This window comes from Mesoplodon densirostris, chromosome 14 (assembly GCF_025265405.1).
Source record: "Mesoplodon densirostris isolate mMesDen1 chromosome 14, mMesDen1 primary haplotype, whole genome shotgun sequence".
Taxonomy (NCBI): Eukaryota; Metazoa; Chordata; class Mammalia; order Artiodactyla; family Ziphiidae; genus Mesoplodon; species Mesoplodon densirostris.
Genome location: NC_082674.1, coordinates 26,238,747 through 26,264,390, shown reverse-complemented (window position 1 = coordinate 26,264,390; position 25,644 = coordinate 26,238,747). Strand labels below are relative to the sequence as shown.

The 25,644-nt window shown below is 35.8% G+C and overlaps 1 protein-coding gene across 6 annotated transcripts in view; it reads right to left on the bottom strand.

Moving 5' to 3' along the window:
• Positions 1-25,644, bottom strand: part of BIRC6 (baculoviral IAP repeat containing 6) — a 230,976-nt gene that overhangs the window by 71,602 nt on the left and 133,730 nt on the right. For all 6 annotated transcript variants that reach the window (XR_009534377.1, XM_060117774.1, XM_060117775.1 and 3 more), the window contains 11 exons: positions 24,918-25,174; positions 24,562-24,670; positions 21,694-21,915; positions 19,897-20,677; positions 18,136-18,279; positions 17,528-17,657; positions 10,942-11,073; positions 9,659-9,826; positions 8,261-8,434; positions 6,681-6,877; positions 1,164-1,464 (listed from right to left, as the gene is read on the bottom strand). Coding sequence is in view for 5 of the 6 variants with exons in the window: in XM_060117774.1 (XP_059973757.1) it covers positions 1,164-1,464; positions 6,681-6,877; positions 8,261-8,434; positions 9,659-9,826; positions 10,942-11,073; positions 17,528-17,657; positions 18,136-18,279; positions 19,897-20,677; positions 21,694-21,915; positions 24,562-24,670; positions 24,918-25,174 (2,615 nt within the window). In the remaining variant the exon portion in view is untranslated. The remainder of the gene's footprint in view (positions 1-1,163; positions 1,465-6,680; positions 6,878-8,260; positions 8,435-9,658; positions 9,827-10,941; positions 11,074-17,527; positions 17,658-18,135; positions 18,280-19,896; positions 20,678-21,693; positions 21,916-24,561; positions 24,671-24,917; positions 25,175-25,644) is intronic.

The window sequence follows — 25,644 nt, the reverse complement described above, 5'->3', positions numbered from 1 at the left end:
AATACAAAAGAAAAAGTACATACAATGAATATTCAATAGCTTCAGAGTTATAGGATTCACGAATAAATTCATATAATTTTATTGGATTATATATACTTTGTACAGGGTTTAAAAGTGTATACTTTCTAAATGGCATGTGAAAGATTTCACCTCTAATCAAAACCACATGAGTTTAAAGTAAGATTGAAAAATACTAATTATCAAATGTAATGGTCATTGAAGAATCAGAGGTAAACCAAATGAAAATGTACTTGCTAGGCTACCCTATGATTTTTCTTTGTTTCCTTCTATTAACACAACTGCCCGCCCAATGGAAATAATCACCATAGCTTTCTATTATTATTCTCTATTATTATTATATTATGAAATAGATTATCATATAGTATATTGTTATAATATTTTCTTCATTCTGTTCTCTTTAATCTAAATATTGCTACCAGATTCACTGAAGAATTCTTTAAAAAGATTCTCATCACATCACTACTTCACTTAACATATTTTAATAAATTTTAATTACTATTCAGAATAAAATCTGAAGTTCTTAAGAAGCCTTTCCATGATTTGTTATCAATAACAACTTTTTAAATGAGATCTCAGTCCTGCTTTATGCAAATTTCATCAGCCAACTTATCCCCTCTCATATAATATGAGCATATAAACACTGCTCAAATCATTCCTTCTTTCTGAAATAACCTACATTGACAATTTCCTTCAAGGCCCCATTAAAAACTACAATGCTGTTTTATTCACAATGCTGGGTAGTAAGGAAATAATCTCACACTCGTAAGCCTCCATAATACTGTACTTCTCTCAAGGCTTTTGTAACTTGTTAAGTCTATATGTGTATATACATTCCTCACTGCTATTACTGGAACACATTAGCTACTTGATGGCAGGATCTAAATACCTGCTTCATCTTTAAATGCCTCCAACGATGCCCAGCAGTTTTGTAAGTACTCAATATATAACTTTTGAATGAATAAAGAAGTGAAAATGAAGCTTCTTTAGGATTTATTATATCTATTATTGGAACTAAGTTGCCAATAAGAAATTATCTAGTAGCTAAACTATGAAATAAATAAATGAAGAATAATAGGCAATGATCTGAGTAATTTTACACAACCTACCTACATTAAATTTCATTAATAACACTAAACACTTACTTCCTTCTCCATCATCTGTCACTCCCAAAACCAAGCGAAGAAGGCACTGGGCATGTTTCCTTTCTTTTAGTAGCACTTCAGCATAGCCCGGAAGACGAAGAAATAATCCAAAAGCAGCCAAAGAATGGGCAGGTATGGGAGACATGGTCTGTACTGCTGACTTGATAGGTGGAGGTTCAGCAGCAATGGTTTCTGGCGCTTCATAAACTAATTCCCCTGATTGTTCAATAGTCACCCATTCAAACTGATCACTATCCTTTGGTTTCTCCTGAGTGGTAGATGTTACAACTGGAGCACTCACCTAAAGAAAAAACAATTTTGTTTGGCTATTTGTACGTTTCAACATCAGATTCAAATTAAAGACTTGGATTCAAATGATCTCCTTAAAATATAAGAATATAAAAATCAATAAAGGATGTATAACTGATCACTTTGGTGTATACCTGAAACTAACACATTGTTAATCAACTATACTCCAATATAAAATAAAATTTTTTTTAAAAATCAGTAAAAGGACATGTTTTTTATTTTATTTTTTTTATTTTTTTATTTTTTTTTTTTCGGTACGCGGGCCTCTCACTGTTGTGGCCTCTCCCGTTGCGGAGCACAGGCTCTGGACGCGCAGGCTCAGCGGCCATGGCCCACGGGCCCAGCCGCTCCGCGGCATGTGGGACCCTCCCAGACCGGGGCACGAACCCGTGTCCCCTGCATCGGCAGGCGGACTCTCAACCACTGCGCCACCAGGGAAGCCCAAGGACATGTTTTTTAAAATGAGTTACATGATACCATGAGTATGGTGGTATCTGCCAAGTACCTCTACTCTAAAAATTACTATTTTCTCCTTTGTAATTAGTTAAGTACCTGTAGACAGGTTCTCTGAGACTATATAAATATCCTGTTTCGCACTAAACTTTGATCATTAGCATTTTTATGCTTGCGTGAAATAATAATTATTACAGTGGTTGCCAAATGGTGATTTTCTAATTCTACCATTCCTGCTACATTAGTTGGCACTGAACTGTAGACAAAAACATTTCCTTCTTCTCCATCTATTTATTCATTCATTTATTAATTTATATCCATATGGATTCTAATTTTACTCTGTAAGTTATAATCTGTTACTATCATTTTATCTGATGCCCAAGGAGAATCAGATTTGGTCAGTGGAACCCCCTTAAAGCAGGCTTCTGTATCTAGGCTCATCTTGTACATTCTCTGCCCCAATCCTAGAATTTTTCCAAGGGGCACTGATTTTAGTGGAAACGGTATTTTAAAAAGAAGATATGGTATATAGGTATATACACACTGCTGGAGGTAGTCTGATTCCATGCCCTATAAGCAAACAAATCTAGGAAAAAATATATAGAAACATGTATATCTGTAACCACATATATAGACAAAATTTCTAGCCTGTACTCTTCCATATGCCATGGTCATGAAAAACAAAGGTAACAGAATTGTTACAGATTAAAGGAGACTAAAGAGACAACTGAATGTAATATATGATCCTGAACTGAATCTCTGACGATTACCTCCCTCAAATCATGCAAAAGAAATTGAATTTTTTTCCTTTTGTCCTTGAGAACATTAGTGGGACAACTGGCAAAATGTGAATAAGATCTGTTCACTGACTTATTTTACTGTTAACCACAGGTAACATTTTCTTATTTCTTTGCATGTGGTAGTTTTTCTATTATACACCGTACATTGTTGATGAGATGTTGTAGTAACTCTTAGTTCTATAATCACACTCTGGGATGTGTTCAGTTTTATTTTAGAAAATAGTTAAATTACTGATAAGTCACCTTGAGGCCTTCTGTAAATTTATTAGGAGAGTCTATTTTGGTTTTGCTCTTATTTCTCAAGTGAATCCCTGATTACCGGGATGCCATCTATACTCTTAATGTGTGACTCATTTGCAATTCCAATAGAAAAGCCAAGATTTTTACCTCTAACTTGGAAGGAATAGAACTGCAAATTGTCTCCTCCATGCTGGATAGACGCTGAAATCTCTGGACAGCTCTTTTACCCTTCTAGTTTTCCCTCAAGAATCCTATGTATCCATAATTCAGGAGCCAGCTATGGTTGTGCAGAAATTCATGTGCAGAATTCCTGGAGCTCCCCCTTCTGTGGCTCCCTCCTTTCTGAATTCCTCCCCTTTTAATTTCCAGCCAGGATGGAAGAACCAAACTCCTCTGTAGCTTTTGCATGAGTTCTACCATCCTACCCCACAGAGACTGAGGAGTATTCTCAGGAGAAAGGTCACGTAGACACTAATCTCACCCAATGTGGTTTCATTCTTTTTGTGTTTAAATCCTCTTCAATATGTGCCTACTTTTAGTCACTCTCCAGAGCCTTTAAACAATTTTTTTAAAATAGTCTGTCCAGAGTTTATATATACAGGAGAGTTAATCCTATACCTGTTATTCTGTTTTACCAATTTACCTTTGATGGAAAGAGTAGTAATGGTTGAGGGAAATGTACAAAATTTTCTTCACTGGGTATAAAATTCTAGGATGGCAGATTTTTTTTTCTTTTTACATTTCAAAGATGTAATTCCCTGCCTCCCAAGGTTTCTGATGAAAGGTTAGTTGTCAGTGTTATTGTTACTGTTTTGAAAAGAAATGAGTTGACTGCTTTTTTGGCTGGTTTTAAGCTCTTCTCTTGTTTTTGTTTTAAGCAGTTTATCATAATGTTCTTAGACATGAATATCCTGCTTGGGGTTTACAGAGCTTCTTGAATTTTGGATTGACGTTTTATATAAGTTCTGGAAATTTTCTTCCTTTCTGTACTGTTTCTGTCCCTGTTTCAATCCACTCGTTTTCTGCAACCATAAATTCACGTCAGAATTTTGCACTTCTAGCTACATGTCCATATAGCTCTTATGTTCTTTTCATTCCTTATACATTCTATGCTTCAGTTTGGATGATTTCTTTTGACGCATCCTCTCTACCACTAAATTTTGTAATCTTTAGTGTTTGATCTGTGGGAAAATCCATCTAACAGTTTTCTTAATATGAAGTATTAGAAATTCCCAACCCATTCTATAAGACGGTATTACCCTGATACCAAAATGAGACAAAAACATCCTAAGAAAGTACAGACCAAAATCTGTATTCATTTCCTATATGGTATGCTGTAACACATCACCACAAACTTACTTAAAACAACACAAATTTATTATACTAAAGATCTAGAGGTCAGAAATCCAAAAAGAGTCTTATGGAGCTAGAATCAAAGCTTTTGATCCTAAATATCAAGTGTTCCTTCTGGAGACTCTCAAGGAGTGTGGGTTCCTTGTATTTTCCAGCTTCTAGAGGCTATTCACATTCCTTGGCTTTTGGCCGCTTCATTTGAACCTCTGCTTCCACAGCCACATATCCTCCTTTGACTTTGCTACCATTGTCACACAACTTTCTCTATTCTTGGCTTCCGTTTAGATGGCTGAGGGGATCCATGAATAATATGACTGATCTCTTCAAATAGCACTCTGTGTGACTGAATGCACTAGCATCTTGATTTTTCTGAGGCACCAGCGAAGGTTGAACAGCCATATCCTTGGCTTTTTCTCCAGAGCATGCTTTTCTGACAGCAAATCTCTAATTTTAGCATCTTTTGCAATCTGGATAGACTGAGAATTTCTCAAATTGTCAAGTGATGGTTGCTTGTTGCTCAACAGTTCTTTCCGCTCACATTTTACTATTAGCACCAAGAAGAAAACAGGTAACTTCATACTCGGGTTGGAAATTCAACTAAATATCCAAGTTCATCACTTACCCTTCCACATTCAGGACATAAATATGCTAGGATTTCTACCAATAAAAGACAGGGATACCCTTTCCTCCAGTTTCCAATAACATGTGCCTCATTTCTTTCTAAGCTGCACCATTAGTATTTTTAACATCCATATTTCTACCAACAGTCTGCTTAAGCCAATTTAGGAATTCTCTATGATACACAGGTTCTCTCTACTGTGATCCTCACTTTCATCTGGGCCCTCACTGGCAAAGGCTTTCCATCCATAGTTCTACTAGCCATCTGTTCAAAGCAATCTAGACCTCTTTTTATCATGCTCCTCAAAATTCTTCCACACTCTGACAACTACCCAATTCTAAAGTCACATCCACTCTTTTAGGTATTTATTACAGCAGCACCCAATTTCCACTCAATATAATAAAGCATACTGAATACTGAATTAGGGAAGTCTTTTTCATTGAACAACAATAATCTTGAGAATGTTGAAGTTTTTTCCATTTCAAACTTTTGGCTGTATCATTACATTTTCTAGGAAGAAATAAAACTTTACTCATATTTTTCTGTGACAGTCATCTTATATCATGGTTATATTATCTTAAAATAAAAATATCATAAGCTCTTTGAATAGCAGGTTAAGTAATAACCATTTACTGAAAAGGTATTATTGTGGATTGAACTGTATCCTCCCAAAGATATGCTCAAGTCTTAACCCCCAATACTTGTGAATGTGACCTTATTTGGAAATAGGGTCTTTGCAGATGTAACCAATTAAGAAATGAGGTCATAATGGCTTAGGGTGGACCCTAAATCCAATGACAGTGTTGTTAAAAGGAGAGGGAGATACAGAGACACACAGATACACAAAAGGAAGACGGCCATGTGAAAAGGCAGGCAGAAACTGGAGTGATGCAGCTATAGACCACTGAATGCCGTTAACTGCCAGCAATAACCAGAAGCTAAGAAGAGGCAAGGAAGGATAATCCCCTAGAGCCTTCACAGTGAGCATGGCTCTGGTGGACACCTTGATTTCAGACTTATAGCCTCCTGAGCTGTAAGAAAATTAAATTTCTGTTGTTTTAAGCCACCCAGTTTGTGGTACTTTGTCACAGCGGCCCTAGGAAACTAATGCAGGCATACACACACATACACATACACACGCACAGACACACACACAAGTAGATAAAATTAGAGAGAATAATTCCCCTACCTCAATCAACAGAAATCAAGAGCTTGGTATTTACAACTCTCCATGCATCACACCCCTCGCATTAATAACAGAACATCGAAAGTACATACCTCAGTGACAGTAACATTAATGAACAGGAGAAGAAGTTAAATTAATGTTTTAAAAACTACTTAAATGGAAATAGCACTTAAAAAGGAATAAAAGTTAAGCCAAAAGACATAGTGTACTTGGGTAGAAGTATACACTACTATTTCACTCTCCCATTTCCAGTAATATCCATAATTAATATCACACCTTAGGAAGCACAGAAACAAAAATGTTACAGTGTGATGACCATGAAATCAAAGTAAATGCTACAGTGTGATGCCCCTGGCAAATCTGCTTGGTCTTCAACATTTCTTTACCAAATTACTCATTTCTTTACCAAAGCTCCGTATAGGCTGAGCTTTGAAAGGTTTATATGCTACTCAAAGACTTTAGGGAAACGGTACTTCCAAACATTAAGTTAAACACAAACCGGAAAACAGATGGTCTTTCCCATGGAATGATACAATTAATTAGGAATCTTATCTTACCTGTTGAATTACTTCTGGATACAGCATGGGTAGTCTTTCTGCAATAAGAGCCAGTCCACCCATTCCTGCAAAAACTTGTAATGGTGACTGAATGGGACAGGTTTCAAGTAAAGATTCATCCAGTATCCCATCCATACATTCATCACTTGGAGTGAGAGCCTCATCATCCGGACAACTACCAAGTAAATCTCCATGATCTAGAAGAATAATTGCAAATAACAGCTAAGAGAGGATCTATTTTTATAATACTTTTTCATTTACAAAGCAAATATTGTTGTCATCTCTCTACTCAACAAAAGAGCATAATTATCTTAAGTTATTCAGATACAGCTATTTTAGGCTAGATGCTACAAACATGTTTAGGTAACTTCTGATGTTGCTCCCTACAGTCTTACTACTCGAAATATATGGTCCATGGACTAGTAAGCATCAGTATCAGCCTGAGAGCTTCTGAAATGTAGACTCTCAGGTGCCATCCTAGACTGTGTAGGAATCTGTATTTTTATAATGTTCTAGGTGATTTACAAGCATACTGAAGTTTGAGAAGTATTGTCCTTTAGGGCAAATAAGTAAAACATCAGAGACTCCAGAAAATATGAATGTATGTGCATGTTATGCTCTAAAGTATCCAATTAGGAAAAACTGAATAATGACAAAGACTTTTCTTACTGAAGACTGAAAATTATACCATATTGGTTAACTTCGAATCACTCACAGAGGAAAACCAAAAGTTTATGTTCACACATAACCAGACCCTATGAACATTAAAACAGACAAATGACCCTGCTGAAAATCTGGGCAAAGAAAATGTACTAAAATTTATTAAAGAGTACAAAAGGCTAATAACTGAATCTTTCATCATGAGAAAGACTGACAATAAATGACACCATATCCACACTATGAAAATCATTGCTTAAATATCATTTATAGTAGTGAAAAATTGGAAACAATCAGATTCCTTCAACAATTGTGAAACAGATAAATTGTTATATCCATATTTAAAATAGGCAATAAAATGCACATTTATAAATATTTAATTGAATATATAAAAATAAAAAGGTAAGAAAATGTATGATCCCACTTTTGTTTAAGGTAAAAAATGTTTATGAGCACAAAATATCACTCAATATAAATTATCAGTAAATTGGAAATTCTAAATTGGGGTTCTCACTTTGATTATAAAGTTATGAACAATTCACATGGCTCATGCAGAAATAATATTTTAAAAATTAGGGAATTCCTTGGTGGTCCAGTGGTTAGGACTCCATGCTTTCACTGCTGAGGGCCCGGGTTCATTCCCTGGTCGGGGAACTAAGATCCCGCCAGCCACACAGTGCGGCCAAAGGAAAAAAAAAAATTAAAGCATATGGGCCCATAAAATAAGTGATGCTACATAGGGAATTAACATTAATTTCCAATGGAAATAATGGCAATTTTCTATACTTACAAATAACTCTGTCATAAAGAAAGAAAAGTATCTCAAGTTGATGTAATAAAAATGTACATTAAGTCATCAGCTACAAAAATCCCTGCCTGCTCAGATTACAGACTGCAGTTTTAAAGAAATATCATACACATACCTTTTTCAGGGTGCAGTCTTTTAAAAGAATCTGTTTTTGACAGACTTGGGTCTGTGATAACTCTAGAACCCAATTTAACTGTCAGATCTATTGAACGGTAACCTTGAGGAAGTTTTCTGTCATACAGCAGAGTTAAAAGTTGGGCAAGCGTCATTTCAGCTGGCAATGGCTGGCCTAAAAATGATATAACTAAGTTAAACCTGGAATCTAAGAGGGAGACATTTACTTGATTCAATTTACTCAATTATTTAATGCTTTTACCAAGTTAAATTACAGGTAAGAGTTTCAAAGCAATTTAAAAACTGCCCACACAAAGTTTACAAAACTCAAATCTACTTCTGACATATGTGAACAAAAATATCTATACAAAGTGTTAATCAGTTGCTAACCAAATCCCACCAAGATCTTCTGAGAGCCATGGTGAACAGAAAAAAAAGAAACATTCCCACAAATCTGGGATTGGCAAATCTTTTCCATAAAAGGCCAGATAGAAAATATTTTAAGCTATGGAGGCCATATGGTCTCTGCTGCAACCTACTAACTCTACTGTAGCATGAAAACAGCTATGGACAATACATAAATGAATGGGCATAGCTGTATTCCTATAAAAATGTTTTTACAAAAAGAAGCATCCGGGCTTCCCTGGTGGTGCAGTGGTTGAGAGTCCGCCTGCCGATGCAGGGGACACGGGTTCGTGCCCCGATCCCGGAAGATCCCACATGCCGCGGAGCGGCTGGGCCCGCGAGCCATGGCCGCGGAGCCTGTGTGTCCGCAGCCTGTGCTCCGCAACGGGAGAGGCCACAGCAGTGAGAGGCCCGCGTACAGCAAAAAAAAAAAAAAAAAAAAAGAAGCATCCAGTCCACCTGCGATAGTTTACTGACCTCTGCTTTAAATCAACAATGCAAAGCTAAGAAGTAAAATCCAGTCAAAGTTAGTTGGCAATTTGATTATAATGATACAGCACAAAAATGCAGATAAAATGGTTATCACCTTGACCAACGGCAAGTATACTGGTCAAAGAATATGTTTAGGTAGAGAGGAAGCTTAACTATCAGGGCTACATCTAAGAATTCCACAGCTAGAACTAATTCTTTAAAATTCGCCTCACACTGCATCCTACATAACTTGTTATGAACACACGAAAACATTAATTTTACTGATCATTTTATGGCACATTCATAACAAAATTTAGGAAGTAAAGTATAAAAATGCAACATTATAGTGTTAAAAAGGGTACAAAATAGGTTACTCCCTTTTTGTTCTCACTTCTTTTGGAGGGAACTATATGGACAAAGTCTCACTAAATTATTTATCTCATCAATAGCACCTGATTACACAACTGATTTTACACTTGTAAGATTAGCAAAATTTCATATGTTTTATCACTGTGAACACTACCAGCTAAGAGTTTGTGGAACAGGTGAAACACAGGGACAGTAATTATTTTGTTGGCAGCCTCTGCTCCTGAGGAAGCACTTCCTGCTTTATCCGGCATTGTCCTCCCTCTCCTGGATGGTGGGCGAGGTGGTGTAGATGACACAGCACGTTTAGATTGGGATTTCAGCCCTGAAAGAAAAAAAATCACCAAGATTTTATATAGCCAACACACTCAGGAAGTAAAAGTGTATTTCTACAATATATTACTAAAGCGCCACATTCCCAACGCCAAAAGATAGAAATATTTCTTCTCATTAAATATCTATTCTCTTGGTTCTACCTGTCATTTATTATACTCCATGAATAACTGGCTGCATGTGTAACTACTTTCCAAGAAAGTATAAATTAACTCCTATACTCTCTGAGATACATATAGATGACCATCCATTTACTAGAATGTAATTTTGTGCAAATATGTACAGAAAATCTTGTGTTCTTAATTTTTCTCTGAGATAGGATGGATTAAACCAATACATAGGTCTGCTATTTGAGGAGTAAGGTAATCTAGGTTGAGCTTTCTCTTCTGAACTAAGAATTTTGTTAAGGAAAATATCCTCCAAAATTATCACTTATCATGGTCATTTTTTCTTCTTCCTGCATCTAACAGTAAAAACTCATTTTTCAACCAATTTTCTTTCGATGATCTTTATTTTCTAATTTTATGTAATAAGCACAATATCATAAGTAAAACTAGTGAATACTTTTTCTTTTTTTAAAAAAAAAGGAGGTTACAGGGACTTCCCTGGTGGTCCAGTGGTTGAGAATCCTCTTTCCAATGTAGGGGATGCAAGTTCAATGCCTGGTCGGGGAAGTAAGATCCCACATGCCATGGGGCAACTAAGCCCGTGTGTCACAACTAGAGAGAAGCCTGCGCATCGCAACTAAGACCCGATGCAGCACTCAATCAATCAATCAATAAACAGGTTACAGAAAAATTCCTTAACACTTAGTGAACTTTTAAGAGTATAATTCCCAGTATGCTGTCAAGCTGAAACAAAATATCTATTTACACATGCTGAGTATCTGATTAAAATATACTAAGCTCAAAATAAGTTTAATAAGTTCAGTGCCAAAAAGTAATGGATTGCTGGTACAATTGTGTATTTAATATTAAGACATCATTATGCCAGTTTTTTGCATTAATACTTTTTATTACATGAAGTTCCTGTAAATATAAATTGTTACATTTTACAGAAACCCAAACAAAATCAAGATCATAAAAAAAAAAAAGCAAGCAAGCATACCTGAAGCAACAACAACACTGTAATTGTCCTGAAATCCATTTTCTGCCTTAACTTTCTCCTTCTCTTCATGGTTTTTCTTTTCTTTGTCATCTTTTTGTTCATTAATTAGTTTAGCAGTGATACTTGGTGTATCTGTAAGAAATTTTTATGTAAAATACACTGCTTTTCAAAATTGTTAAGAAGGGAAGCAATAAATATCTTGGGGACGTTTACACAAGATTATATTATCACTAATACAAAGGCAATGTAAATGGTCTGGAAGGAATGTTGTTAAGGAAAATCTGACATTCAATTCTCATTGATTTTATCAATGAAAGGGACTCATCACTCTCCTAAGGCCAGGATACTTAAATTCCAATCTCTAGAAATTATTATGTATTACAATAGTACTACCTCTAGAGGCAGTTTTGAAAACCATTATCAAGAGCATTTGCTTTACTGTAGGCACAGTTCAATCTGTTTGCCACGTAACATCAATTTCAGTTCTCACAACATGCAAACCAAGGAAGAATATTATTTTCAAAATAGGGAAACAGCCTTATTAGCAAGGTTACTCATACAACCTGTAAAGGGCAATATGGAATTCAAGCTCAGGACTCCTCCTAATGCATTACTTATGCATTAGACTTCTATTTTTTTCTACAAATGGGAGTATAAAAGAACAAATTTAAGTAACAGAGGTTTCTGGTTTTGTTGTTTTTATTTGGTTAGGAATCTTAGATAAAGTGATATATTTTACAAGTACTTTAAGAATCAATACTAAAGACTTTCATAGATAGCTATTACTCTGAAATCATATTTTGTTTCATGCTTTTGAATATGGCATGCTATTATAAATCATGAAATAAATGATGACCATACAGTGATCTTATTTAACTGTTAAGAAGCTCAAAAAGCTGGATGAACTGTTCTGATATTAAGAATGTTTTTCACTAAGCGGATATGACTGATACAGGCTCTCTTTTTACTTTTCTAACTTAACACAGTTATGATCCAGTGCTTTATTATAATGTTAAGGTGAAATGATCATGTGATAAAACAGCATCTTTTGTATTATTTCCTATTTTGTAGCTTTCTTTGAATATCTGAAAATATCCCTGTGATCTCAATTTCTAGAACCTCTTCCAAACTAAAGATTGCCTTTAGACCATTTCTATTTTTGTGAAATTAAAAAAAAAAATTAAACACTGTAAATACAGCAGCTCCCCCTTATCCATGGTTTCGTTTTCTGTGGTTTCAGTTACTTGCGGTCTGAGGATATTAAATGAAAAATTTCAGAAATAAATAACTCATAGGTTTTAAATTGCTTGCTGTTCTGACTATAATGATGAAATCTCACTGGATCCATCCCACCTGGAATTCCCAAGAATGTCATTGTCTGCTCTGACATTCAGTCATGGATGTCAGTCATCATGGCTGGATAACCCAGGATCACCCAAAGCAGATGATCCCTCTTCTGTTCCTCCTTTGGATGTATTGTTAGAAGGTCAAAAGTAACCTAAGCCTATGTTCCCAATGCCTGTGTCATTCACCTCACTTCATCTCATCACATAGGCATTTTATCATCTCTCATCATCGCAAAAAGGAGGGTGAGACAGTACAGTAAGATTATTTGAAAGAGAGAGACCACATTCACCTAACTTTTATTACAGTATATTAAGTAATTGTTCTAAAAGATTAATATATATATCATATTTATCATAGATATGTATGGATGAGAAAAAAACATAGTATATACAGGGTTCGCTACTGTCTGTGGTTTCAAGCATCAGCTGGGGGTCTTGGAATGTATCCCCTGCAGATAAAGGGGGACTACTATAATAAATACATAATGCAACAATACATTTTACTTTCTCAGAAAAACAAGCAAGTAACCCCAAATGGCAAAAAGAGTTACACAAGTCAGAGGGAAATATTTAAGTAATAAAAAATTCACACAATCATAGTTCATTAGGTGATAAGAATTTATATTCTTTATTTTTATATTACTCTGTTATCTAAGACTCCTAACTAAATAAAAATAACAAAACAAGAATATATATACTGTTATCTCAATAAATGCCATTCAAACACTAAAAGGTATCACTGAGAAAGATTTTGCTCAATTTACTGTTCTGGTTTGGATTTCCACCTGTGGCCAAAATGAAATAACAAAGACCAGATTACTATCCTACCTGAAATAACTAAAAATTAGGAAAATATATGAAATAAAGTTTTCAGATACTGGGCATCAGGAAGGCAGGACAGTGATTCCTGGGTGAGTGGAAACAAATGAAGTAAGCACTAGGATTGCACCAGCTTACTTCCTGCAATTTCCCAGACCACAGCTCAGCACAACCCAGGCATCACTCAATGTGAGGATACAGAGATGAGAGTCCAGGAAGACAAAGGCAGGTTTGGCTGCAGTTCACAGGGCACAGTGCCAACGAGGAGAGATCTACACAGAGAGTGAGCCCCAGTGATCTACAGAGGGTCTCCTCTAATCTGTAATGCATACTGACAAGCATTACATACAAGGAAACCACCTAAAGGGCAAGGAAAATACTTTTAAAAAGTAGCAAGGGGGGACTCCCCTGGTGGTCCAGTGGTAAAGAATCCACCTGGCGGGTTTCCCTGGTGGCACAGTGGTTAAGAATCCGCCTGCCAATGCGGGAGATGCAGGTTCAAGCCCTGGTCTGGGAGGATCCCACATGCCGCCAAGCAACTGAGCCCATGCGCCACAACTGCTGAGGCTGAGCTCTGGAGCCCGCGAGCCACAACTACTGAAGCCCGCGTGCCTACAGCCCGTGCTCCGCAACAAGAGAAGGCACCGTAATGAGAAGCCTGCACACTGCAACGAGGAGTGGCCCCCGCTTACTGCAACTAGAGAAAGCCCGTGTGCAGCAGCGAATACCCAATGCAGCCAAATATAAAAAAAAAAAAAAAAAAGAATCCACCTTGCAATGCAGGGAACGCCAGTTTGATCCCTGGTCGGGGAACTAAGATCCCACATGCCGCGGGGCAACTAAGTCCGTGCGCCACAATTACTGAGCTTGCGTGCCACAGAGTCCACGTGCCCTGGAGCCTGCAAGCCACAACTAGAGAGAAAACCTGCACAGCACAACTAGAGAGAAGCCCGCACACCGCAAAGAAGAGCCCGTGTGCTGCAAAGAAAGATCCTGCATGCTGCAACTAAGACCCAACACAGCCAAAAAAATTAAAAATAAATAAATATTTTTTTTAAAAAGTAGCAAGGGGATGAATCTCAGGTTCTAAAATGAGGGCTAGAATACTTAGTATTCCCAATGCCTAGTGAATTTCTAACAGAGTTCTCAGAAGAGTATAACCTCAGCAGTGGGGCCAAATTAACCCTAGACCTCCGTTTTCAAATGTGGTACTGTGTTTCTATTCCAGTAGAGTACCTCCTTAAAAGTAAGTCCATTAAAATTAAAACACTAGTTCCTTAGTCTCACCAGACACATTCTATATGCATAAAAGCTACTGCACTAGATAGTATAGGGTTATAAAATATTTCCATCATCACAGTAAGTTCTGCTCTAAATTAACAGCTGCTCTGGTCCCACCTAACAAAGCTTATTAAAAGCTGGTCCTAAAAGTAATGTTCTGTTTTTAAGTAATATAACTACATCTCAGAAAGAAATAAAAAATATTTATCAGAATACAAAAATATCCACCACCTAGAAAAGTAAAAATCACATTGTCTGGCATCCAAAGAAATTTTCTAGGCAAATTAAAAAAGCAGGAGCTTCCCTGGTGGCACAGTGGTTGAGAGTCCGCCTGCCGATGCAGGGGATGCAGGTTTGTGCCCTGATCCAGGAGGATCCCACATGCCGCGGAGCGGCTGGGCCCGTGAGCCATGGCCGCTGAGCCTGCGCGTCCGGAGCCTGTGCTCCGCAACGGGAGAGGCCACAACAGTGAGAGGCCCGCGTACCGCAAAAAAAAAAAAAAAGTAGTAACACACAATCCACAATGAAAAAAAAAATCAATGTAAACAGATCAATATATTCAAGACACTAGGGACTTCCCTGGCAGTCCAGTGGTTAAGGCTCCGCGCTTCCACTCCACAGAGCACGGGTTCAATCCCTGGTCAGGGAACTAAGACCCCGAGTGCCAAGCAGTGCGGCCAAAACAAACAAACAAAAAACAAAAAATCAAGACACTAGAAGAAAGCTTGTACACTTTAAATAAAGAGAAGGACATATATAAAAAAGAACCAGATATAACTTCTAGCAGATTAGACACTGAAGTCAATTTGAAAATAGAGCAATATAAATTATCAAAAGTTTTAGGGCCTCCCTGGTGGCGCAGTGGTTAAGAGTCCGCCTGCCGATGCAGGGGATATGGGTTCGTGCCCCGGTCTGGGAGGATCCCATATGCCGCGGAGCGGCTGGGCCCGTGAGCCAGGGCCGCTGGGCCTGCGCATCCGGAGCCTGTGCTCCGCAACGGGAGAGGCCACAACAGTGAGAGGCCCACATACCGCAAAAAAAAAAAAAAAAAAAAAAAAAAAGTTTTAAATACAGGGGGAAAATGCGGGGAAAAAGGAACAGAGCTTCAGTGAGCTGTGAAACAACTTCAAGAGGCCTAATAAATGTGTAACTGGAATCACCAAAAGAGAGGAGAGTGACGGGGAGACAGAATATATTTGAGAAACTAACAGCCAAAAAATTTCCAAATTTCATGAAATTTATACACCCACACAGATTCAAGTTCAAAAACTCAAATCATAAGAAACATGAAGAAAACTACAAGGTATATTATTTGATGATAATAATAATCAAGTTGCTTAAAAACAATAATAGAACTTGAAAAAAAAAGACACATAACCTTTATTATTTGAAAGCAGTATAGTCGAAAGCTATAGGCAGTGGGTAAAAGTATGGCTTGAATAATTTTGGATTACTTGTTTTCATACATGTTAATAAAATACACATGCACATGTTAATATATCCTAAGATATGGCTAAATATCACAAATACACCTTAAAGTACCAAAGCATTGCTAAACAAAGGTTAAATTCAGCACTTAGAAGTTTCTGATATTTGCTCAGGATAACTTTGTTGGACTTTTTACTAGGATGTACTATTCTTCCACAGCAATAAGTTTTATTTGTTAATTTTTAGTCAATAAAAGGAGCTATTTTGTTAAATATCCTAAACGACAGACAATGACATTTTAGAAAATAGTATTCATTTAAAGATAAATAAAAATGTTAAACTTCCAATTATTTTGTACTATGTCTATACTTTTCCATTATCAAGTTAAATGTAAGAAATCTCAAAAATTGAATTTTAGTACTCTTCCCCACTTCCTTCCTTCAATTAAAAATTTTTTTCATCATGTAGAAGGCACAATTTCAGAAAATTGAAATTAGAAAAAAGTCTGTAAAGTCAAATTTTCACAAAAGTTTAGCTATAACAGGTAAGGTGGACATTTTCAAATAAGAAAAAAATGTTACACATTTATAATATATTCCAACATTTTACTGTGTAACATGTAAAAATGTAGGAAAGTATTATAATTTTATGCACACATTTCTGTTAGATGCAGTGTCTAAAACTGGTAAAGAATCTTTTCTACATTATTTTCTCAAAGTGATCATATCTGTTCACATGGTTTAACTTACCATCTATGGACGTATGTATGGTAACAACTCCCAAATCTATTCAACTCAGTCTTTTATTCTAAGTTTAGATTTATATTTCCAACTAACAAATAGCGCCAGTTTTTTTTCTGGATACTCCTAACTTCTTTCAGTTATCAGTGTTGCTTAAAGACTTAGGTACCCCCTCCCTCTAATGTACACAGATAGAAACACACCGACTTATATTTAAATTAAAATGCAAACATTTAAAATTTTCAGTTTATTTTTTATTCTGACAACATACAAAAGATCATAAATACTTTGAGAGGCAGAATATATGTCCTGCTCACTTTTACAACCCTAGAAGAAATTACTGTGTTTACACATAGCAGATGCTCAATGAATTCAACACTGATTAGGATTTCTGAGAGGCAATAAACCCAAACTAACCACAGTCAATTTGTATTCTACCTCAAAAAATGCTTTTACTTTAATAACTTATATCCTGTTTAAAGGCATCATCGGAGAGCTCTTGAAAAACCTAGGGGAAACGTGCTCTCTGCTTTCTTCACTGTTATAAACAATAAGGTCACCAGTTGATTCTACCTACTGACTACTCATTTCTCCCCTAGATTTAGTAAATGTTTATTACTTAGAATTCTGTCATGCAACCTAATATACTGTAATTCATCTACTATAACACAGCCCGATGGTTTATCCTGAGAAAATTCCATCAATGGCTTCCCACAGCTTGTCTACATTTCCAACTGCCCATTCTGTCATTACTACACATAACACACATCACAGCAAAAGAATTACATGTGCTGGAATGTATTGTACATTTTGTCCACTGCATCATGCTTCTAAATGTGAAGCTATCTTGACCTTTTCTAGTCATTAAATGGTTGGTGAGTGAGTGAATGCAATAAAATTATAAAAATAATAAAATTCCTATATACATCTAACATAAAGTTAAAGAAACACAAATATTTAAATGTGACTTGCCTGACACTCTGTCAAGAACTTCCGATAATGTTGTTGAGACGGGCAAATGAAGTGTACGGAACTTGTGGCCTGCTCCATACATTGGATGCTGGATGACATGGCTAGTAGCATTAATTCTACCCTTGTACAGCTGGAAATAAATTTAAAAGAAATTAAGAAGGTTTTTTTTGAAATGTGTATCATTATATAACAATTTCAGAAGCATAAAAAAAACCCAATTCTGTAATGCATACAAAAATGTAAAGAGTTTATTTTATATATTTCTTCAAATGTGGCATGTCTGCCATGCGATTTGTTCATCATACTTTGCATTAGCACTATTGTACCTAATAATCTGTCAATTCCCCCCCCCAAATCAAATTATACTATTCATGGCAAGTTACAGCTAGGTTATTCTGGACAGAGAGGGCTAGTTGAGATTTTTAAGTCCTATCCTTAAGTATAAAGGTTGTGCTAGTTTCACTTTGCTAGCACAACCTCTAATTTCTAATTTCATTTTATTTCATTAGAAATTAGAACGGAGATAACTGAAAGCTCTGACATGAAAACATAAAATATTTTTACACACAGCTCACCATAAAGATTTAATTTAATTGTTGAATACTCACTGGGCAGGGAGACTGAAGAAACATTGTCACTTTCTCATCCTCTAACATCAGCTGCAAAAATAATCTACGTACAAACCCTGAAATGTTCCCTGATGTTGGAAAGTTCCCTCTTTGAGGAGACGTCTGAAATAGTTCACAGAGAACCTGGCAAAGTGAGAGATTTAAAAAGTTAAATGAGGTGTTTACTTGTAGCTTTATATTTTAAAGAACAAAGAGGAAATTTAAAATGTGGATTAATAAGTGTATCTGAATTCATCAAATCAGCAATTAAAGAATATACAGAAGTAGACAAAAAGTTAAAAGTGAAATCCAAATTTCTGTGGATGAGAGAAGTTACTACTACAGGGTTTTCACATAATAAATACCCAGCAAAACCAACTTAATTTTAACTTCAGTCAATATCAATGTGGTTACAATACAATAAAAATTTTGACAAAATATATTAAAAATATAAAACAAAGCCTTAACAAGAAGCTAAGAGATGATTATTAGGCCAGAAGACAATGGAACACAAAGTTTCATACTACCCACAGGCACAAACCAAATTGTCAAATGTCCATATTCAAGGACTTGGTTAAAATTGGTAATTTAAGCATTTCTTTCAAATTAGACACATTAAGTAGATAGTTTCCCAATAATTAATTACTTTAGGCAACAAAGTATCTTCTTCTTCTTAAAGTTAAATCATTCAGTATTTTTTGAAAATTATGATAGCTCATCCTTCTAGATTCTAAAATTATGATAGCTCATCCTTCATTAATAGTTTAACCTGAATAAGCACTATCAAATAAGGGGGTAAAAAAAGAAGCTGGTTCCTATTTATTGGTGTCTACCATGTCTCAGACAGGCTCTATGCTAGATACTTCATATACATTATCATATTTAATCCTCTCAAAAAAAAAAACCTTTTGAGAGGCAGGTATTACTATCTCTATTTTACAGTTTAAACAACTTGCTGAAGATCACAACAGACAGAAAGCAGCAGAAACTGGCAAAAGTAACTAGAGTTATGCTCCAGATAACTCCAGCTTTCAAGATTTTTGGCCTTGTGGACTTAATACAATAAAATCATCTTTCATACCTTTAATGTGATTTGTCAGGAGTCTCCTATCTGAAACTTATTCTAATGTCTGCTTCATTAGAAGCAAATCAACAGCTATAACAATCCGGTTACTACAAAATGCAATGCCTCAATGCTGTGAGGCACTTGATGGCCACCTTCATTCAAGTGGTCAATCCTGTTCCAACAGCTGAAGCGTTGTTTTTTGGGTTTTTTAAAAATATTTTTATTTATGTATTTATTTGGCTGTGCTGGGTCTTAGTTGTGGCATGCGAACTCTTAGTTGCAGCATGTGGGATCTAGTTCCCTGACCAGGGATCGAACCCAGGCCCCCTGCATTGGGAGCATGAAGTCTTAGCCACTGCATCACCAGGCAAGTCCCTGAAGCACTGTTCTTTTGATTAGGGGCGGTTTTTTAAAAGGAGGAATGTATGATCTTTAGCTAATATCTCCATGAATTTGCCCATCATTCATCAGAAAGAATAACTGATTTATGTAACAGTTGAGGAGAGGAGGGAGGAGATATCAGTACTTAATTTTAATTATGGTTTAAATTCAAATCCTTAAATGCACCCAACCCCAAACTTCACCATCACCTGGCCTTAATACATGAACCTTTCTGAACTAATTTCAAGAGTGCCATGTCACAGCACATTAAAATAATAAGACACTGGAACATAAGCCAGTTTTTCTACTCTTACCTGGGCCATCAGCTTTTGATTATTAGGGTGACATGAAATGCACTGCAGAAAGAATGCAACAGTTGCATTCTCAATTGCTGTCCTCTGTTGAGTAGTCAATCCTGTTGTAGCAGCTGAAGAAAGAGAAGCTGATCTTGCACTGGTCTGTTGTGCACCTAAATTATGTCCTCCAGAAGTGGACCCCGAGTGACACAATAAAAACAGAAGTGCTGTCCACAGTGGATTGACTTCAGACCCACCAAGCCAGTCTTTCATAATATGGCTATTGCCAACTTCTGTCAAAAACCTAAGAATAGGAGCAACCAGGTCTGCTGTGATAGGCATCTTATTACATTGTTGTGGAACGTGATGCCGCCTGAGTTTGTCCTGGGAATTATCTATTGATTGAGCAATGCTTTCAGAATAAGAAATGTGGCTAAAACAGAAACTAGCCAGACTCCTCACAAGAAGAGAAGGCAAACCTGAGTCCAGTAATTGTTTGATAGCTTCTGGAGATTGAGAAGAGGAAGCAAGGGTTGCCAAATGTGATTCAGTTAGTGCAAGAGGTGCTTGTGCGTTTTTAGAGTCATCTGTTAAAGATGAACTAAGATCTTGCTTTTTGCTATCATCTGTCATGGACAGTCCATGGTGACACTGCATTGGAGGAGGGGTAATTCCCATCCAGCCCATAAGCAAAGAAAAATAACTTGGGTGTATGTGACACATCGAGCAAAGTAGACTGTCAACAGCTTTCTTCAAAACCATATTGCAGGAAAGAGACATGGACCAATTAAAAAGTAACCTAGGGAATAAAAGATACCATGTTAACAATATATATATATATATTGAGAAAGACCTCTTTGTCAATTATTTCTACTAGAAATCACTTTCATGAAAATTATATAGTTTGACATTCAATATAATGACACTGTAATGTTTCAGGGAAGACTAATTGTGATAAACATCATTAAGTACTTCAGTAGATTGGAAGTTAGATTAGATTTGTAAAATGAGTATAGAAAACCAAGAGATCTATATCAAAATGGTTCTACCATTCTCTGTGTGACCTCAAAAAAATGACATAAAGAAACAATTAAAAAAATTATACATAAGAAATGTCTAGACTGAATTCGACATTATTAATGGCTTTAATTCATATCTGCAAAATGAAAACTGTTAGTAAGTTTCACTAATAAGTCATGGATTATGCCAACTGACAGGACCAAATATGAAAATGACAAACTAGAGGACAAAAAGCCAACCTTTTGAGTCATGGAACTCTTCAGAAATAAATATTATATTTTGCTATAGACTTAGTAGTTATTAGGCAGTCAGCTCAACAAAGCCTTAACTGAGTATGGTGAAGAAATGTGGGTTAAGTGGAAACTACTTGTCAAAAGAACAATCATAACAGCCATCTAGAAAGAAGTAAAAACAACCAATTGTAAAAACTGTCTAAAGTAGTCTCTCAAAATTTCTAGCTACACTTTCCCTCAAAGTTGCATATTAAAGATAAAAGAATCTGGCAGGTAAATTTGCAGATGAGAATAAACATTATGACCTGCAGGAGAATATATTAAACATTCCAATTTTAGGTGGGAAAAGCAGCAATGACACTAATGTAGCTTCTTAAAACTTGAAGATAAATTAATTAAATTTGTGTAGCATCTCATTTAGAAATTATACTGATTATACTTAACTAGTACTTTTTGAAGTATTATTTTTATATAAATCAAAATGTAAAATGCTGTTTCATCAAGTAAAAATCTAAAGTGATCTAGTACTGGGGGAAAAGAGAATTTCACAAATCATACTTACTCAAAGAGCTCTCGGTCTAGCAGTGCTGGTAAATCATACTCTACCAGCAGCTCATAACTGTGCCACAGAATTGCTGCTACACAGTGCAAGTGAGAAGGAGATGGCATCAAAAGACCATACTCTACTGTTGAAGAGTTAGGACACATGTAGCTCATCCTGCCACTTCTTTTCATAGCAGCCACTCTTGCAGAATCACTGACCCATTTTAACAAGGCCTGAATTCTTAAAAGAAGAAGATGAATTTAAATAACCAATTATATTCCAGCTGACATTTAAAACAGATAAATATCACCACTGCATGTAAGCAATGTATTTATCAGAATAATATACTGATTTTTCTCAATAGTTTTAATATATCAATAAAATAGGAGGGAAAAGGAATTATACAATCAATAAGGTCATAGTAACTCTAATTTTCCAAAAACCCTACCAATCTTAAGCAATGAAAATGTTTGAGATAACTCAAGTCTAATTCAGCAAATAAACATTGATTCTTACCTCATTTATGACAGAATATATAAATATCTAGAATTACAGGATACACAGCTTAAAAAAACTCACTCTCTCCTCTAAATTTTCACTCACCTTGTAACAAATCCACATACCACAGAGCAGTGATCTGGGGCCAGTTCTTCATTGTGCAGAATTTCATGCAATACAGCATGAAATGTTTCACAACTCTGGCCCCCAAACATTAAATACTAGTAGTAGCCACCCACCCTCTTTCATAATAGCCCCAACATATGTTCTTTTTCAAGTGCCACTCTACACTCAATCCCCTAGAGCTGGAGACCACAAAATGAAAGCAAAAGGCTTTTTAAAGCAGTAATGCTTTGGAGTTTGTATTTTGGGGGGGTGGGAGTGAGATTTATTGTCAAGTTCTTAAAACACTGTATTTATCTTTGTTTTTATTTACTTTTAAATGTCTAGTTTAGAGCACAAGATTCTCTGCTTCAGGGTAAAAGAAATGGGAATTGGAATGTATATAATACTACTTAATCCCTCTCTCTACCCTGAAGGACTGAAGGGTAAGATGCTTTAAATTTCATATGACAGGACATAAGGACAAGTCATAGAAAAAGAAGGGAGATGAGGCAATTACAGAAGAGTAACATTTTCTAGAAAAACAGCAGCCAACAATCTTGTCATTAATGTTAGTTCTGAAACATTCTGAAATATTTACATTTGCATTTATGCTAAGAAAATAATTTTAAGTACAATTTTCTTATGATAAAAAAAATTTTTTAAATCACAAGAGATTTAAAGAAACCTATTCTAGAAAAATATTTAGCACGTATTTTTAATGTATTTTTAAGTCCCATTAACCATTATGATTTGACATAAATTCATATTTACTTTGTCAAAAATACTCCAGTATATTTTTAAATATAATACAGGTATCACATAGTTCATATAAAGCAAAAAGTTTAATGGAAAGGAAGTCAGCCTATTTAATATTTTAAAGTTACCCTGCTGAAACTAATTATACTTTGTTAAATATGTCCTTTAAATATTTTTAATCCAGAGAACATGAAAGCAATGAGCCTAAACTAAATGAAAGCTATTACATTACCAGAGATTAAGTAACAATTTTTCCGAGATGCCTTCACTGTCTGGCACTCTAATTCATATCCTTAAGTCTGACCTACGTAAATCTTCCCTTATGAGTGACACTGCTCTGTCTTCCCAATCCTGAGGGCACAAGCTGAACTCAATAAACTTTACCTCTCCAGTATTAGCACAATGCCAAGCATATAGCAACTACTCGGTAAATAGTTATAAAATGAGTAAGCATCCACAAAAAATAATCTGTTAATAATCTATGAAGTTCATACCAAATGATTTCACTTTAAACACAAACTAATAACAATATTAAAGAATATTAATTGGATATAAAATATTCAATATACTTCAAAGGATATTAACTCAGGAAACAATCTCTAGCATGAAGATAATTTATATTATTTATAGAATCACACACTCTATAAATATGTTCTTCAGATACGGATGATATACATAAAACCAGAGAATGCCAAAGTATCATTCAAAAATTTATCAACAAAAACATGTTTCAAAATTACTTGGAGTCCCTATCAATTTGGAGGTAAAAGACATCAAGGAAGATCTACACTAGTAAAACGCATCTAAAATTACCTATATTGAAAGATCACTAAACATTTAGGTGAAACATTCAGATATTATTTACTTGGTATGATAGTGTTTCACTTTGTGGTAGGAAGCAGGAGAAAGAGGGTAAGGAGTATATGAAAAGTTGTTCGTGAATAATATAATCAATAGCAATAAGTAATCAATAAAAACAAACATTATTACTGTTAACAAAATACTCCAAGTACCTAATATGGACACAATATTCCTATATTTCTGTATGTTTAGTAACACCTAAGCTTAACTTTTATGAAAAGATCTAAAAAGAAAGCATTCCAGGACTTGCCTAGTGGTGCACTAGTTAAGAATCCACCTGCCAATGCAGGGGACACAGGTTTGAATCCTAGTCTGGGAAGATCCCACATGCTGCAGAGCAACTAAGCCCATGCGCCACAACTACTGAGCCTGTGCTCTAGAGCCCGCGAGCCACAACTACTGAGCCCGCGTGCCACAACTACTGAAGCCCGTGCTCTGCAACGAGAAGCCACCACAATGAGAAGCCCACGCACCACAATGAAGAGCAGCCCCCACTCGCTGCAACTAGAGAAAGCCCACAAGCAGCAACGAAGACCCAACGCAGCCAAAAATAAATAAACTAATTAATTTAAAAAAAGAAAAATAAAGCATTCCAAGTAACATTCACTACATGTGATCATGTGTATGTGTGTCCTCATATGAAAACTGAGATCACCACATACCTACCTGTCTTTTGTTCCAGGATCCTGAGTTGTCCCAAGCTGGTAAAGAATATCTATCGTAGAGTCAGAAGAGAGTCCATTCAGTCTTCCAAAAAGTAAAGGGCTATTCAAATCTTGCAACAAAGAATCAAAAGGAAAAATTTGCTAAATAAGCAAATGGGATGAGAAGATTTGCTCAATTTAATCTTAAATTATTCATTAAAAATAACTTCTGTAAATTTCAACAACAAAAACAAAACTCCAAAAATAATGAAGCCATAATGGAAGTTAATTTCAGAAACAGAATTAATCAGAAATATCACATAGTTCAACTGTCATTATTTTGCAGATATGTAAAAATTAAAATATCAAAATTGTCACCTGTAGGATCACTGCCTGATGCTGCACAATTTCTCAGAAGAATGTCTATAAGCTTCAAGCCAATTCTAGTGGACTGCAGTCCTATCTTTACAAGCACAACCTCAATGTTGGGGGAATGCATTCCACAGTACGGAGACATCAATAAGGCAGCACAAGTCTGTAGCAGATTAGCAGTAGGTGCAGCTGCACTTGCCATCATCCCTTCCAGATCACTTATGTGAGTAAGGCAATGATGTAATAACCGTAACCATCCAATACTGAAATACACAACACAAAATGGCCTATATGGGTAAATTTAAGTAGCTTAAATTACTTCAGGGGAAAACAAAACTTCTCAAAGATCAGCATGTTGTGGATAGACCTAAAGATTGTCATACCGAGTGAAGTAAGTCAGACACAGAAAGACAAATATCATACAATATCCCTTATATGTGGAGTCTAAAAAAAAGGGGTACAAATGAACTTATTCACAAAACATAAGCAGAGTCATGGATGTAGAAAACAAACTTATGGTTACCGGGGGTAAGTGGGGGGAGGGATAAATTGGGAGATTGGGATTGACATATATACACTACTATATATAAAATAGATAACTAGTAAGAAACTGCTGTATAGCAAGGGAACTCTGCTCAATACTCTGTAATGACCTACACGGGAAAAGAATCTAAATAAAAAACAAGGAGAGGATATATATTTAAAAAAAAATTCCTTGTGACTTATAAAGCAG